The following is a 15,712-nucleotide window of genomic DNA, read 5'->3' as shown; positions in this document are numbered from 1 at the left end:
GACGTCATTTCGCGCGTCGAGATTCAATTGTTCCAGATGCCGCCCATTCCTTGCGATGGCTATGAGCGAGCAGACTGGCTGCAGCACATCAGTGACGAGATCAGCATCGCAGAACTATGTCTACCTGCCACCCATGTGAGCGATCCGTGCTCGCGAGCAGATGTAAAGGCTGACATCATCGTCAAGGAAACTTTGGCACTCTATGGCTTTCCTATCTCGGTCTGCCAGACCCAGGCGCTCGAGCAACAGCTTCTAGAAGGCATTCGCTTCATCGATGTGAGATTCGCTTACGTCAAGAAGAAGAGGCGCCACGTGCACCTGGACGAGAAGAATACACAGCCGCGAGAGTTGTTGGCCTACCATGGCATACAGTCTCAGCGGCTCAAAGCAGTCGATGTGCTCAACCTCCTCGTCGATTTCGTTGAGAAACATCCGAGCGAATTCGTCATTGTGTCCATCAAGCAGGAGAACCGAGCGGCAGGATTCGAGCAAGCCGTCATGAACCTCATCGCCACAAACAGCAAGCGGTGGTTCCTCGAGCGACGCATACCCACCCTCCGCGAAGCGAGAGGCAAGTTGGTGCTCTTCTCGCGCTTTGGCCAGGATCCAGGAGGTATTCAGCTGCCAACGTGGCCCGATAACCAACCACAAGCCTGGCGAACGTTCTTCGACGGACGAGACGTCATCGTACAAGATCGTTACTTGATCGGCGTACTTGACATACCTGAGAAAGCAGCCGTGTCCGCTGCGCTGATCGAGGATGCTTTGCTTCCCCTCGACCAGTCACGTTCGCGAGCATCGTCGACAAGCTCGTGCAAGCCTATGATCCCATTACAAGCGTCCGACAATGCTTGGCGCATTGACTTTACATCGGGTGGTTCTCCGCCGTTCGCATATCCTGTCGTCGTTGCAAAGGGACTCTCGATACCTTGCCTGTCTCTCTTTGCCGGCGTCAACGAGCGCATCAAGTCTACCCTGATCGCAGCGACAGACAAGGGTCAGAAAGCTCGCGGACTCGTGCTGCTCATGGACTTTTATGACCTCGAGATGGTTGATCTGATCATCACATTGAACTGATATCTCATTTGTCGATATTGCTTGTTGTGCTCATTCATGCAGACTATACTCATCACTCGTTCTCTCGATCGATAGGTCAATGAGCTCGTGTATGTTACACGTAGGGTAAATGTGGCTTCTTCGGACTGAACGAGCAAGAGGGCTGGCTTCGATGCGATCTGCTCGCACACATAAGCTACCTTTCGTGCTCGATAGGCTTGAGCGACTTACTCTAAATTGCTTATCGAGGCGCGAGCGGCAATCGTGCACACTACTAATACTTTAAGATACTGTATGATGACCTCGTGGTCAGCTGAAGCATGCGCAGAGGGCATCTGAGCTGACATGTAGAGCGCGTGAATGATGCCGGGAATGTAACCGAGAATGGTCAACAAGCTATAAGACACTTTCGTCAGTCTTGCCCTAGCTTTGCGATGTCATAGCATCCGCTGCTTATGATGCAACTCACACGTTGATCCCTGTGAGACAAGGGGAAATGAGCAACGTTCCAAGGGGAGAGATGGCTGGACTTACAGACTGCACAGCACAGACGCGAGAGACGAGGCGCAACGGTCAGCGGAGGCAAGCACGACGAGCAGGAAGGACGCACAATCGGCATTGCAGCCTCGCTCAAGGAAGACACCAACTGCAAGGCCAGCGTTAGCTCGTTGGGCTGTGAAGGCCCGGACGTCACGAACGAGGCGGCACGAAGATGGCCAACTGTACGCTCGCTCGTGTCAGTGCCCGAACGTCATTCGATCAGGTTGGAGAGCGTACGATGATCTTGCAGATGTCTGAAGCCTGTAAGGAGCAACAGCGTCAGTACGGCGATATGAAAATAGAGACGCTCGGCTGTGCAAGTCGACCTCGTCTCCATGCTCTCTTCGCGGCAAGACGCATGTAGACGAAGCGAGCTCGATTGGCGAGCGTGTGGACGCACGGTGAAAGGCATGTTGACTTGCTCTGGGAGATGAGTTGCTCTGTGTGCCTCGCCTGTTTCGGAGCGTCGTGGTGACGCAACGACGCCACATCACCCGCGTCGGCCGATTTTGGGCTCGAAATCGTCCGCCCAGCCAACTGCGATTCTTGGCTCTTGAGCGCACTGCACCGTCACTTCTACACTCGTGCGGAAGCCGCCCTAGCGAGCGTAGACCGGCTCCGTAGCTCGACGATCGTGTCCGCGCATCATCGGCAGCGTCGCAGAGGCAGAGGCGAAGTTCAGTCCGGAATAGCTACCGTAGCCCGTCCTGCGATCTATACTAGCAGCGTAGACAGCCTTTGAGCCTGCTCTGACCGACATGGATTTCATTCCACTCATCTTCACCTGCGGTCCGTCGACAAACTCCATAGGAGCTAGATAGGAGGCTTATCATCATTAAGGGCAGGCTGCCAGACAAAGTACAAGGATGAGCACGACGGCAGCGTGCGAGTTTGTCCCAGGTGCCACAACCCATCTATCGCAGCCGTGAAGCAGACGGACATCTTTGAGTTCTGCTACATACCTCTGATTCCCTGTCCGTTGCATCGACTTCAGTATCTGCTTGCCGGCTGACGTTGCCGCTCGCGTACAGACAGCAGCTCTCATCTCTGGCAGTGCAGCATCTGCCGTGCGTCACTACGCTCAAATGCGAACGAGGAGCTCATACCACTGACAGAGTGGAACTGCTCGCGTGAAGGGCCAGCACCGCCCCTTGCTGGAGGCCCGCCACAAGTAAGCAGCGCCCCTCCCACTGCAGATGCAGCTGATGCAACTGTTCTACAGCAACCGCAGATGCAACCGCAGATGCAGCAAGGCTATCCGCCCAAGTAATCATCCCGTCATGACTTTATTCGAGCCCGTCACCCTCAGCTCTGTGTGGCATGCGACGAATCACCGGCTTCGCTCTCTTGCACTCTGTTGTACCCTCTGCACGCGCACTAGACTTCTCAGACTGTGCTCATGATCTGACAGCCCCATTATGAAGCACAGAGCCGCGAGTCGCTGTGAGCTTAATGCGACGCGCCTGCTGTCACCGCACACCAATGGCTACGCTGAGGGCGGCTGCCAGGCCACGGTTTGTGGCTTCTGTCCGGCAGGGACAGAGTCGGACCCTGTTCGGCTTGCGAAGAGCTCCTCAGCCTGCCTTCCAACGGACACGAACCGTTTTCTGGACGACAACAGGCTTACTGCTCGGTGGCCTCTTTATCGCCTATGCACACGACTCGCGAGCTGGCATTCACAGGCAAGCAGGCTTGGAGCTCCCCCGACAAAGTGCTCATGCCCACTGTCCATGTGCAGATGGCTTGCAGTGCCTGTGATCAATTTTGTGACCAGCGACGATCCTGAGAAAGCTCACAAGCTTGCTGTCAAAGTACTGGCCAGCGGCCTTGCGCCTGTCGACAAAGTACAAGACGATGACGTGCTAGCAATAGAAGTATGCCTGCTCCCCTCCAGCGCCACGCGAGCGAGCTGAGCCGAGAGCAGCTCTGGGGGAAACGCTTCTCGAATCCAGTCGGTATCGCTGCAGGCTTTGACAAGCATGCAGAAGCGATAGACGGCCTCTTTGGCATCGGTTTCGGCTATGTCGAGATTGGCTCGGTGACACCCCAAGCTCAAGTGAGTCCTGTGCGGTCAGCACACCGCGCGTGGGCTCATGCGCACGAGGCAGCCTGGCAATCCGCAGCCTAGGATGTTCAGAATACCAGAGACGCAAGCATGTGTCAATCGGTACGGCTTCAATTCGGATGGTCATGCAGCTGTCATTGCGCGATTACGCGCTCGCATACGCCACTTTGTTCACCACAATGCGCTCTCTCTGCCGACCAATCTGCTGCCGCCTTACGAAATGGCAGCAGGAACAGTCACTGTCGATGCTGTATCACGATTGCTTGCGTCTGATAACGGCAGAGACGCTGTACTGACTGATTCACTCGGAATGCCACGCTCTCTGCACGAAGGCAAGGTTCTCGCAATCAACCTTGGCAAAAATAAGACGAGCGAGCCGGACGATGTCGAGGACTTTCTGGAAGGCGTTCACTCGCTTGGCCCCTATGCAGATGTGCTCGTGATCAATGTCTCTTCGCCGAATACGCCGGGATTACGCGGCCTGCAGCGCAAGGGAATGCTCGAAGAACTTCTAGAAAGCGTCGTCCTTGCGAGAAACGATCTGAAAAGTAAAGTCAAACCGCCCGTGCTCGTCAAGGTTGCTCCAGATCTTTCGGCTCAGGAACTGGGCGATGTAGCAAAGGCAGTCCTCGATTCGGGCATCAATGGCATCATCGTTTCGAACACGACCATCTCCCGACCACCCAGCGCAGGCACAGGTGAGCTTCTTGTCCTTTATTGATACAGCAGCGCTGATCACCTACGTCAGATCCGCGCTTGGCCGAAGTGGGAGGACTTTCCGGGCCACCTCTCAAGTCACTGGCAATACAAGCCCTTGCGACCCTGTATCGCAAGACCGAGGGCAAAGTTCCATTGATAGGCTGTGGCGGTATCTCGACTGGCCAGGACGCTCTGGACTATGCACAAGCAGGCGCTTCATTCGTCCAGCTTTACACTGCGCTCGGCTATCAGGGCGTAGGACTGCCACGAATCATCAAAGATGAATTAACGGCTCTGCTGAGGAAGAGAGGGACGACTTGGCGACAGTCTATTGGCACAAACGTCCCCGCCGGCGTGCCTGAAGTCGACGAAGAACTCATCGCGCTCAGAAGAGAAGTCGAGGCAGCTCTGAGCGATATGGCGCAGTCTGGTGCAGCAAATGCGCCTCAGATTCCCCGAAAACCAAAGCAAAGGGTCGAGCAACCTGCGATTGCAGAGATCATTCTGTCTACCGCGCCTGTGGGCTCACAATCGCCCGCGCAAGGTGCTTTGCCTACGTCTGGCTTCACGGAAGTACCAGTACAAGTGGGCAAGAAGCACGATCTCGAGGAAGGTCAGGTCAAACCCGAGCTAAAGTCAGACAAGAATGAGACATCAAGTCAAGAGCTCGCTTTGCCTGGAGAAAAGGGTCATGGCAAGGGAGGCTTGTTCTCTAGCTTTGGCTCTAGAGCGTCAGCAGGACAATCAGGCAAACGACTTGTATAGATCATTGCATGTCAATGCGCCGCCGCTTTCTCCAGACCCGGACATGGCGTCCGTCGAGTGACGCGGGTTTGGGCGTTTGTGTTTGTGCGCGGCCGCGAAACACATCGACGAGGCTCTGCTGAAACATCCCTTCCTCCTTCCTCAACAACTCATGCTCAGCCTGACAACGCTAGTGCGCTACACTGTTGGCCATGGGCTTTCTCACTCTGGCCCGCAAAGCCTCCTCGGGCTTCTCAATCAAGAGTCGAGGTGGTGACACAGACGCTCGTTCTCACCAGACGGAGACGAGCGCGGTGCCGTCGTCTGCAGGCGATTCGACTTCTGTTAGCATACCGTCGTCCCGTAGACCGAGACCGCGAGGAAAGAACTCCTTCACGAGCAGATTCTCAGGTCTCGAATTCTCGCTCAGTGCCTTGACAAAGGCAGAGGGCGTTCCCATTCCCGGCGTCGAGCTGCAAACGGACGCAGTAGACACAGCTGATACAAAGTCTGTCAGTCCTTCCTTCCTGTCTGCAAGATCATGGAATCAACCTGGTCTTGATCCGCCTAATCTGCCTGTCAAAGCGGCTTCTGATTGCGAGGCGAGTATGGGCCACAGCAAGCGAGCCTCAGCCTCCCGCATCTCTGTGAGGCTACGCACACTCTCTTCAGCGCAGAAGCGGCCACGTACAACGACGAGTGTCTCGCTGCGTGATCTCCTCGGCATCCGCAAGACTGACGGTAAGGAAGTCAAAGGTATGCTTGGGCCGATGACGTCAAAAGCGCTGTACTCACTGTTCATGCACAGGTGATAGTGAGCCACCGATGCCAAGTCCGCCTCGTCATATCGAACGGCCAAAGTGTCTTTCGAGGATGCCTTCGCCACCTTTGCCTATACCGACTGTACAGCTCAACAGTCCGAGCTCTGCGACCGAGCTCAATATCGGCTCTCCGACGCTCGTCCAAGATGCGAAACAACTGCAAGCTGCAGACATGTCTGACATCATGAAGCGAGGTCTCATTGCAGCTCAATTTACCCAGCCGAAGGCCAAAGCTGCAGACGCGCAGCGCGTCTCGCGCGAGATCGATATCACCATCACCGCTTCGGCTCCCGAGAGATCGCTCGCCTCGCCACGAGAGAGCTCTGCATCCAGCACACGTGCGTCTCCGACCTCGCTCATGCAAGCCACACAATGTGCAATGCACACGCCCTCGCCCAAGACCGGATGGCTTGAGCTCGATTCCAATGCGACGGTTGACAATAGCGACCAGAGCGAACGAGCGACGAGCGAGACCAAACCAACTAAGCGTCGTACGATGACGACGCTTAGCATGTTCGGCTCGTCACGTACCCCGCTGATTGGTGATCTGCCACCTGTACGCTCTGCGACAGGCTCGACGCTCACTTCCGAGACCGATCAATTTGAGAGCATCTCGAAGCCTCGCTTTCAAGGAAACCTGGCGGATGTACGGCCTGTATCTGCCGTGCCGTCCATGACCTCGGTCTCGTCAGCCAGCGGTATAAGCAGCAAGCGCTCCGCTAGCGAGCGCAAAGTCAAGCGTGTACCACCGCCGAAGCTAGACGATGAGGGACCTGCGCCACTGAGCAACATGCCTATGCTCGAAAGCCGCGATAGCTTGATAAGCGAATCGACGCATGGCTACTCGACCGAGACTTCTCAGGCGCTCAATGATGACGGTCCCATTCACGACAGTCCTTCTACGAACGAGAGCGATCTCATCGATATGCTCAGGACCGAGTCGGATGCAGCTGTACAGCGAGTCACAAGCCTGCGCTCCAGCATAGCGCTCAGTAAGATCTCGCTGCATAGCTCACTTACTTCGCCAGACAGTACGGCTGAAAATAAGCAGAGATTGGCGAACGCGCGTAAACCTAGTCCTCAGCGACCGCTCCCTCTACAGCTGCCGCCTCCGTCCTCAGTCTTTGAGAGCACAGCACGTCACTCGCGTCGCGAGAGTTCGAGCAGCGCTTCGCTGGCATATGCGCGCAGCGACAAGCTGCCCTTTGGACACTTTTCAAATGACAGTAGATCTGCTACGACAAAGTCTGTCTATCAGGCCGCAGCTGCCTTCGACATCATCGCAGGTGATCGGGCGGCAGGGACTATCACTTTTGCGGGCTCAACGGCAAGCCTCTCTCCCGAATGCGAATCAGCCGTCAGCAAGGCACAGTCGATGGCCAGTCTCTCGCGCTCGATGAGTGCCAGCAAACGCAACAGTGTAGCGAAGCAAACAAGTGCGATCAGACGGAGCGCAACGCAGCCAAAGGCTAGACCTGCCGCAAGTCTGACTTACAAGTCAAAGCAAGAGGACAGTGCCAAAACTACGCCACCAAGAGCACCTTGGGCAGATGGCAGTGCATCTCAAGCCATCGAAGAGCCAAAAGCCTGGCGCAGTCAACTTGAAGAATCAAGTCGTCTTTTCACGTGCGCGCTGAAGGTCGGCCTATCTGCCTCAACGCCGACAGCCTGGCGTGCATACAATTCTGCCGATTGCACTGCACCCAAGGCATGGCAGGGTGAGCTCCTGCAATTCTACACAGGGAAGATACGAGAGCGCGACTTGCTTGAGCCGGAAGTACAGAGACATATCCAGGCACGGCTTTCCAAGGTGCGCGTCCTGGGCTGCACAGAGAGCTTGATCTGAAGTCGCACATTCTGGCAGCTTGCATTTCCTTCTGGCGCGAGCATCGTCAAAGCGACGGATATGCGTCCCAGGGAGATCGGACTCTTCCAGTTTGACATACCTAAAGAGACTATGCCGACTTCGCCGGTCAGTCATATCCTGAGTGCCAGCATCTCGACACCTTCACACAAGCGTGCCGCGCGGCGGACAATCTATGCTGGCGTCTATCGCGGCTGGATACGGGCGACCAACGACGAGATGATGGCTTTCCAGTCATCATTGCAAGCTGGCGAGCTGGACGCAGAGACAATGCAGTACCTCAGCCAGCGACTCGTGCAACAATCTCGAGAGCTGATGGCTGGTGATGACTCTGATGATCCGCAAATACCGCCACCTACTGCTCATGGCACACTCATGCCCGGTCAAGCGTACAAGTCTCGCCCGCAGGCTTCACATCTGTCTGGCGTCCTCGAGCTGTGGCTTCCTCGAGCATGCATTTACTGCAGTGATTATCCTATCTTCGACACTCTGGTGCTGTGTGCAAAGTCAAGCTTCGAAGAGGATCTCAAAAGCGCTCAGCAGCTCATGCAGACACCAGTGCCACTACCAGGCACAAAGTTTCTCGTCGCGCCGCCAGGTCGTGGCCAAGCGTTTTCTGCCCAGATGCCAGCTCTTGTGGGTCTCAAAGGCGGCAACAAGGCTCTGCCAGAACTTGACTTCCAACCATGCTCGATGCTCTCCATGCTCTCGATTGACGCGCTCATCACAATTGCCGAAGTTGCATCGGCGCAAGGTCGCGTACTCTTCATTTCGAAAGATCCTGCAATCCGAGACCTAGCCGTCCTGACCTTTCAGCGCATCACAGCAGTTGCAGACTGGGACGGTCTAGCTTGTTCCATCATCCATCCGCGCGATCTTCAGCAGTACTTGCTCGACCCCGGAGCTTGGCTGTACGCTATCGACGAAAGAACGGCGCAGACTGTTGCACTTATCGACGAGCTCGATTGTCTGATCGTCTGGCTCGACACGTGCGTCCTTAAATGCTCTGCTGGGTGCATGCCACTCGTCTCTCGCGGCATTGCACGAGATCGCAAGATAGCCGAGCTCGATAAGACATGTCAACAGCTCGGAGGTCCAGCTTCTTTGTCGCGCGAGCTTGCCTCAGAGCAGAGCGATCGCAATGCTACAAGACGAGGCCAGGCGTGCAAAGAAGTCTGGTACTCGCGACAGTACATCATCATCGGTGCGCTGGAACGCCTGGTCGAGCAGAAAGCAGCCATGGTGCCTTCACGTGTCCGCTCACTCTTCAGCAAAGCCCCTACAATCGATAGTGTCAGTCAGATTGGCAAGCGGAAAACCGAGCTCGGTCGGCTTTTGGGGGCTGCAGCAATCGATGAACGCGATCTGGCCTTTCTCAGCGCGCAAGAAGATGCTCAGATGGCTGCTGTATTGACGATCAACTGTCGAGAGCTTCAGCAAGCTCAACGTGCCGTACTGAGCCTCGCATCGCGCTACACAAACGAGCACCAGAACATTCAGCGGTTGCAAGAGGAAAGCCGAGCAGCCGTCGCTGCTGCTAAGGAAGACAAGCGCCGCGCCAACCGAGAAGCCGAGCACTCTCAGAAGCTGGTCAACGAAGAACGACTGGCTCGTCTTGAAGCCTTGCGTCAGCTTGCCGTGGAAGCCAATGCTAAAGCAGAGCTCCAATCTGCCAATGCTGCCATCTTGCAACGCGTCCGGAAGATCTTGTCGGCCAAAGAGCAATCTCACATCTTCGACAATGTGGCCAGTTTGTGCGACGAGACTGCATCGATTCTAAGCAGTGAAAGCGAAGTATCTCGTCGACCTCGTGCTGCTGAGCTCACTATTGACTCTGACGCCGATGGTGCTTCAGACGGCAACAGTAGTCGACTCGCTACCTCGGTCTCTCTGAAAAAGAAGCACGGCGTAGGCTGCTACGATTAGCGAGATGCCAGCTGACAGATGATGCAGGCTATTCGAGAGACGCTAAGGCGCGTATCTATGGATCTTCACGCTGTACTGCGTGATGCTGGAGCTATCGACAGTATGCCACAAGAGTCCGGACCAGAGAATACTTCGACGATCATCTCGATAGGCTCAGGCAATCGTCGCGCTTCCTCTGCCATTAGCACCAAAGCTTCAAAGGCATCCCTACGATCGCGTCGGCGCAGCGGGGTAAGACAACAGTCTGCGCGAGAGCGCATGCCATCGACCGAAGGCCTGCGTGCTGCGCATATGAAGCAAAGTGATCAAGGCGATGCACTCAAAGCGAACAACGAAGCCTTTGAGGCTCGTTTGGACGAATGGCGCAAGTCTATCGATCCAGATCCAGATACAAATCCTGCCGTGTCATGAGCACATGCATCTTGACGTCGTGTGGAGAGGTGAGAGGTAGTACAGTACACAATGCATGTCTACACGGATGAGCACTATCGGATCTACGTGAAGTCAGATTACTTGATGCGCTTGAGATACTCGGTGTTCGATGAGATGCGCATATCGAGCGTGTCCGTCTTGGTCGACAGTCCGTCCAGCTTGCGGTTCTGCGAGTCGACCTCTTGACCGGCAGCCATGGCCATGACTTTGAGTCTAGCAGCAACATCGCCGATCTCGTTCAGGTTGCTATCGAGTTCATCTTCGAGCTCATCGTCGGAAGCCGTGCTTTCGAATTGGTACCTCGAGCGCTGCTGCAACCGCTGGGCGGTAGCATGTGGACCATTACGATCGAGCGATGATGATGTTTTGCCGGCTTTGCGGAAAGCACCCTCGATGCGCTGTTGTGATTGCATGGCTTGTAAGCGGGTCTCTTCTCGCTCTTCCTTCTCGCGCATGTGACGAGCAAGCTGCCTCGCGTCTTCTGCGTCTCGCTTCTTCTCCTTGTTGAACGACCAAGTAGGCCGAAAGATGGACCGGTTAAGTCGACGGATCTCCTCAGCTTCGTCTTTTGCTCGATCGTTGTAGCCCTTGGCAATGTCGAGATGGCGGTCAGTGTTGGCCAGTCGATCGCTTTGTTCTCCGAGGCGAGTGAGAGTGCTGCGAGCGGTCTCCTCTGCTTCCCTTGCCGTCCTGAGCGCGTTTCGTGTACTGCCCAGACTCTCTTGCTTTGTGAATCTCATCTGTTGCTTGATCGCTTCCCTGTACAAAAAGTATCGTCAGCTCAGCCGGCATGCGCTCGTGAAGGACGACGTACACTTCATCGTCCTCTTCTTCTTGGGTGACTTGTTGCTGCTCGCCGGGAATGTTGTCCAATGAACGTTGCGCGTAGCGGTCGCTTGGCGGTTTGGCGCCCTTGAACAACTCATCACGATCGGCAGGTTGGCCATAGCCTCGTCCGGCAGGAGCACCATAGCCTCCTGCGGTCCTAGAAGGGCCAGCAGGTGCGCCATAGCCCGTCGCAGCGGGTGCGCCGTAGCCATTCGAACGCGGTGGGTCACCATAAGTCGAGGAGGTGTTGGTGCGGTAGCTTGGTGCACGCTCGCTTGGAGCGTACTGAGATGCGCCTACTGGTGCTTGCGGACCTCGAGAGCTGCCGTAGCCATTGGCGCTGCTTTGGCCGGGACGAGGTGCATAGCTTTGTCTGTCATCCTGGACTGGCGGAATGACCGACTTGTTCTTGCTGGACTTGAACATCGTTGGATGCTGTTTTCTGACTGGTGTACTCGTGTGGAAAGCCTATGTGCTGGCTGTGGGCACGCTGATCAGTCGATGGGAAGTGCTCGCAATCTCGTGAGGAGGCCGAAGCGTAGGCGCGACGCTCGCCATCTATTGACTCGCTCGCGACTGGCAATGACGAGATGGCGGTGAGCGCATCGGCCCACCAGGCCTAGCATGACTGACGTACGGTCAAGCAGGACGACCGCTTCTGCTACATCCACACGAGACACCTAGAGCAATGCAGAGAGAGCCTATCGGACGAATTCGACATTGATCTCACTCAGGACGAAGGCAAGCTCGCTCTCACTGGCTCAGACGCCCTGCTGACTTTGTCGGACAGATATCGAAGTACCGCTAGACCTCCTGCTTCGCTACCAAGACGAGGAGGATGACAGTACGCTCTCGCGAACGCGCTCTTTCTGCCTCTTTGGCTGATGAGTCAACTCAGCCGTCTTGCCTGCCAGCAGTCATCCCTCGTACATCTATGGCAACCCGTATGGATCGAGTCTCTCGCGCACGGTAGGGCGCGCAGGTCTCTCGACGACGCTGCAGCCCCATCTAGCGCCAAGCACGCTGCACCAGTCACGCTCTCTCGCCACCAACCTGCCCGCGCTCACTCGGCCCAACCTACGCTATCAAGCTCGCGTCTGGAATGAACAGGCGCTGGAGATCTTGATGCCGTTCGAAGAAGCGGAAGAGCCTGCGGGCGCGGCTAGTGCAGTCAACGAAGAGGGACAAGACGGTCAGCTTCCGCAAGGTCAAAATGGTCAAGACAATGACAGGCAAGACGAGGCTCAGGGAGACGAAGAGATGATCAATCCCGCCAATGCTTCCCCGCCCGAGCCACCGCCCTTTCCTGCCTACGCATCTCCTGAAGAGCCATGAACACGAGAGGCGCGAGCAAGACTTCATCAGAAGCGAGTTGGGCGCCCATCGACGCTCGCCCTTTGTCGAGCGTATCGGCCTGCACCGTGTATGCTCACCGCCGTGCTCGTGCGGTGCCCGCACAATGCATCAGGAGGCTCGACGCTTCGTGCATCACTCTCGGGAAATGAAGAGTGTTACATTTGTGTGTTGTCACATATGAGGGCTGCAGAGAAGCCATGCCCTGCTGCCATAGCTGTCTGCCGTTTCTACGACAGCAATACAGTATAGCCGATTTGTGCTTATGACGAAAGCGGCGATCGCATACGTTGGGAGGAGCTAGGAGCTGTCTGCACTGACGTGTCTGCACTGTGGCGCCAAGCTCGTTTGACGATGAAGTGCTCGTTCAGCTGCTCGAAGGATCTGTCCACGTCGTGTCGCCGATTGCATTGTGATACCCGTATATACGCCTGACAGCAATTTCTGCCAGTGCGGACTGATCACTAATCCGTGTGCGTGATCTCAACAAAGGCGTCGTAGAGCTTGTCGAAGCTAATATTTGGTTGCACTGTATGCACGAGCAGGATCGTGTCCCACCACTTGATGTAGCGACTTTTGGTGGCAGCAGAGATGGGCGTCTTCAGCTTGGGCATCATGAAGCCTTCGTACGCTCTCTGTGTAACTGCGACGACGAAGATGAGCGTAAGACGATGACGGGCTCGACGACTTACGCTCTGCAGCTTTGACTAGGTGTCTTAGCTTGGCCTCAGTGGCAGTCTCTGAAGAAGTAAGAACGTCAGCTCGCATCCGATGAAGGTGAGTATGACTTACTTGGACACCAGAGGGTACAGCCTCTGATCGCCCTGAATGCTTCGAAGCGAGTTGTTGTGAAACTTGGATCGGCAAAGACATAGTCAAAGACCATTGCTTTCAGTTCTGCAGTCGCCATAGCAGTGACAGAATTGCGAGGTGCGCAAATGGCGATTTGGTACAGCATAGCCGAAACGTGATGGAGGGATAAGATCCTCTGCATCGCGTCTTTACGGAGCTCGTGAATGAGTTGCTCTGGCTTTGCCGGCTGTCCAGGGGTGAGCTCAGAAAGCTTCGCTGCAAGCGCAGCGCATTGTGCCTCGACTCGACTTGCATCTTTGACTCTATTGCCGAAGCCTCTGTCTGTTTTCGAGTAGGTGCAGTTGAAGCAAATCGCCGCCTCGCTACCATCTTCATAAGGGTACGTGAGGCATGCTGTCACCTTAGCGCAGAAGAAGCAATGAATCTGTTGCCACTGCTCGTTTGAGAGCTCTTGCGCGGCAACGGCACTGCTCGCGACGGCCGTACTTCTCTTGAGTCTCTTGCTTTCGGGAACTTGATCTGTTGGATCTTCTGGAGCAATTGGGTCCGGAACTAGATTGATACGAGTTGCAATTGCTGGCTTGCTGCGCGTTGTGCGAGCTTGTCCTTCGAGCGCGGCGTAATCGCGCGGCGGCAGGGGTAATCTCTCGATAAGTATGCGGCCCTGATCATTTGAATGCTTCTCTTTGGGCTCGACGGCTTTGATCACGACCGCAGCAGTACTTGTGCTGGCTGAGATCAATTCTACAAAGAGAAATCAGCTTTTGCGAGTGACGGACTGGGATTCTGCTCACCCGGTATCGGTTCTGGAATAGTTTCGAGCGGTTCCTGCACAGATTCAGACCTTACGCGCTTCTGGCCCAGATGCTCGGCTTCTTCGATACCTCCTCTCCGTGGAAGCGGAACTGCAAGCGCATGATGAGCGACTGAGCATCCCTGTCGCTCAGTACATACCAAGGCGCACCGCTAAAGACGCAGCTGTCAGTGATCTGACCTTGTCCCAGGCCTGCGCGAGCTCTTCGGCCGACCGAGTTTGGTCGATCAGGGCAGCGGTGCGATCGTTCTCAGCTTCGGCAAGTAGCTCTGCGCGGCTGCGTATGCTCTTGTCAAGCGCTTTGACCTTCAGTCTATCGAGTCGATGTCGCTCCGTCCAGCTCTCTACGTTTTCCCAGGCGAGGTTGACGGGATCGTTGGATTTAGTATTGCTTGCGCCATGATGTGACTCGTCATCATCGTTGTTGATAGAGGTCTGCGAGTGAGATGATTTGTCGCTCCACTCGCCAGCAGGAGCGGTGTAGCTCCTTTCGTGCGGCATGACTCGAGTTGCTTGGTGCGCAAGTGTACGCAGAGGGCTCGCTGAACAAGCACCCGATGATGTGATCTAGAATGATCCATGCTGACTGTACCGAAGACGGTCTGCGCCTGCTCCGAAGGCGCGCGATTGACGCACTNACGTCGGTGATCGCGAAAGGCCAAAGGCCAGCAACCGAGATTGTTGACCGTACGTGTCTCCTCCACGTTCACCTTGCTCCCGATCACATCGAGTACTCCGCACCCGCCTCTCCTACGCACTTGCAAATTCACGAAGAGTACACGCCACTTGCCTGACTTCCTCAAGCATGTACATCAAAGATCGCGTCGAATGTTCGGATCGTTCGGATGCGACAGCTGCAGGCGCGACCGCCACAGGTGCTCTGTCGCGCAGCGTATCGTCGGCACTTCTCTTGTACTTCAAGTTGCATCTACGATCGTCCATAAGTGTGTTCGCCGGCTCATCACGCTGGACATGATCTTGCAATTTGATGCGCTCCTTTCTTGCTCGAGCACTTGAGGACAATTCGTGCCACACAGATGAACGACGCGCACAGACCCCAAGGTGCTCTGCAACTTGAGCCGGGACGATGACTGCGCACGTGCCATGGGTACCAGATGCTGGCCGTCAGCGTTGCAGCTTGGCCATCGGGAATTTGGCTTGACACTGATTGGCATGGACGCGATGAAGTCAATCGATGACGCAACCGTTTCGCACAAGATCAGTCGAGCTTCCTGACCGGCTGCATTTGGTACACTGATAACAGTCTATGCTCGAAATCTCGCTCGACGACATGGTCTCGCCTTGTGCACTCGTGCACTCAGCCCACGACTGAGGAAGCTTGGACGCGTCACCCGAAGGTTAACTGATACGTCCCCAAGATCTGACGAAGGCCAGTCTAGCGTATGAGGCTCGCTCCTTATCCTCATGCTTTCGCGCCGATCGCAATGCAGGAGCACTAGACGATGTCTCTGCGGGCTTTGCAGTCGAGGCCGCCATACACGAGCATGCTCGATGTCGGGGCGCCCTGAGCTCTTAAGAAGCCCTGCTGTCACATGTCACACTGAATTACGCGTCTGCTCACGAAGGCAAAGATCACGTGTCGACCATTGAATCCGTGCATATGCTTGCAGAGTTCAGCAGGACCTTCAGTGGGTATATTCAGCGTTCTCGAGACGATGCAGAATCATGCACGCTAGTCGCTAGTATGACTTAGTGTTCGGCGGCTTGGTGATGACCAGAGAGGGGACAAGTGTGAA

The 15,712-nt window shown here is 55.6% G+C and overlaps 9 protein-coding genes across 9 annotated transcripts; 5 read left to right on the top strand and 4 right to left on the bottom strand.

Moving 5' to 3' along the window:
- Positions 1-36: 36 nt before the first annotated feature.
- On the top strand, positions 37-1,077 carry L969DRAFT_20169 (uncharacterized protein; the record flags this gene model as incomplete). Its single annotated transcript, XM_014709495.1, has 2 exons — positions 37-135; positions 187-1,077. 2 exons carry the CDS (start codon positions 37-39, stop codon positions 1,075-1,077), a joined length of 990 nt encoding a protein of 329 aa, XP_014564981.1.
- Positions 1,078-1,171: 94 nt separating this feature from the next.
- L969DRAFT_97167 (uncharacterized protein) lies at positions 1,172-2,008 on the bottom strand (the record flags this gene model as incomplete). The annotated part of the gene is made up of 6 exons (XM_014709523.1): positions 1,172-1,235; positions 1,288-1,452; positions 1,663-1,702; positions 1,755-1,776; positions 1,834-1,857; positions 1,997-2,008. The coding sequence occupies 6 exons, from the start codon at positions 2,006-2,008 to the stop codon at positions 1,172-1,174; spliced, it is 327 nt and encodes a 108-aa protein (XP_014565009.1).
- An 85-nt stretch (positions 2,009-2,093) lies between these two features.
- L969DRAFT_67392 (uncharacterized protein) lies at positions 2,094-2,404 on the bottom strand (the record flags this gene model as incomplete). The annotated part of the gene is made up of 1 exon (XM_014709522.1): positions 2,094-2,404. The coding sequence occupies one exon, from the start codon at positions 2,402-2,404 to the stop codon at positions 2,195-2,197; it is 210 nt and encodes a 69-aa protein (XP_014565008.1). The 3' UTR covers positions 2,094-2,194.
- A 27-nt stretch (positions 2,405-2,431) lies between these two features.
- On the top strand, positions 2,432-2,665 carry L969DRAFT_28270 (uncharacterized protein; the record flags this gene model as incomplete). The annotated part of the gene is made up of 2 exons (XM_014709518.1): positions 2,432-2,570; positions 2,628-2,665. Coding segments are annotated over 2 exons (177 nt in total), but the record flags the coding sequence as incomplete, so codon positions are not given.
- Positions 2,666-3,326: 661 nt separating this feature from the next.
- On the top strand, positions 3,327-5,125 carry L969DRAFT_54914 (uncharacterized protein; the record flags this gene model as incomplete). The annotated part of the gene is made up of 4 exons (XM_014709521.1): positions 3,327-3,470; positions 3,521-3,652; positions 3,705-4,359; positions 4,410-5,125. The coding sequence occupies 4 exons, from the start codon at positions 3,327-3,329 to the stop codon at positions 5,123-5,125; spliced, it is 1,647 nt and encodes a 548-aa protein (XP_014565007.1).
- Positions 5,126-5,316: 191 nt separating this feature from the next.
- L969DRAFT_54734 (uncharacterized protein) lies at positions 5,317-10,126 on the top strand (the record flags this gene model as incomplete). Its single annotated transcript, XM_014709520.1, has 4 exons — positions 5,317-5,860; positions 5,913-7,735; positions 7,790-9,697; positions 9,743-10,126. 4 exons carry the CDS (start codon positions 5,317-5,319, stop codon positions 10,124-10,126), a joined length of 4,659 nt encoding a protein of 1,552 aa, XP_014565006.1.
- Positions 10,127-10,224: 98 nt separating this feature from the next.
- On the bottom strand, positions 10,225-11,401 carry L969DRAFT_20166 (uncharacterized protein; the record flags this gene model as incomplete). The annotated part of the gene is made up of 2 exons (XM_014709494.1): positions 10,225-10,906; positions 10,962-11,401. The coding sequence occupies 2 exons, from the start codon at positions 11,399-11,401 to the stop codon at positions 10,225-10,227; spliced, it is 1,122 nt and encodes a 373-aa protein (XP_014564980.1).
- Positions 11,402-11,476: 75 nt separating this feature from the next.
- On the top strand, positions 11,477-12,310 carry L969DRAFT_20165 (uncharacterized protein; the record flags this gene model as incomplete). The annotated part of the gene is made up of 3 exons (XM_014709493.1): positions 11,477-11,513; positions 11,766-11,819; positions 11,874-12,310. The coding sequence occupies 3 exons, from the start codon at positions 11,477-11,479 to the stop codon at positions 12,308-12,310; spliced, it is 528 nt and encodes a 175-aa protein (XP_014564979.1).
- Positions 12,311-12,792: 482 nt separating this feature from the next.
- On the bottom strand, positions 12,793-15,452 carry L969DRAFT_97163 (uncharacterized protein; the record flags this gene model as incomplete). Its single annotated transcript, XM_014709519.1, has 8 exons — positions 12,793-12,971; positions 13,021-13,068; positions 13,121-13,885; positions 13,936-14,046; positions 14,096-14,497; positions 14,548-14,753; positions 15,012-15,195; positions 15,326-15,452. The coding sequence occupies 8 exons, from the start codon at positions 15,450-15,452 to the stop codon at positions 12,793-12,795; spliced, it is 2,022 nt and encodes a 673-aa protein (XP_014565005.1).
- Positions 15,453-15,712: the final 260 nt, after the last annotated feature.

Source organism: Mixia osmundae (assembly GCF_000708205.1).
Source record: "Mixia osmundae IAM 14324 unplaced genomic scaffold scaffold_14, whole genome shotgun sequence".
NCBI lineage: Eukaryota > Fungi > Basidiomycota > Mixiomycetes > Mixiales > Mixiaceae > Mixia > Mixia osmundae.
This window is presented reverse-complemented; position numbering and strand designations above follow the sequence as displayed.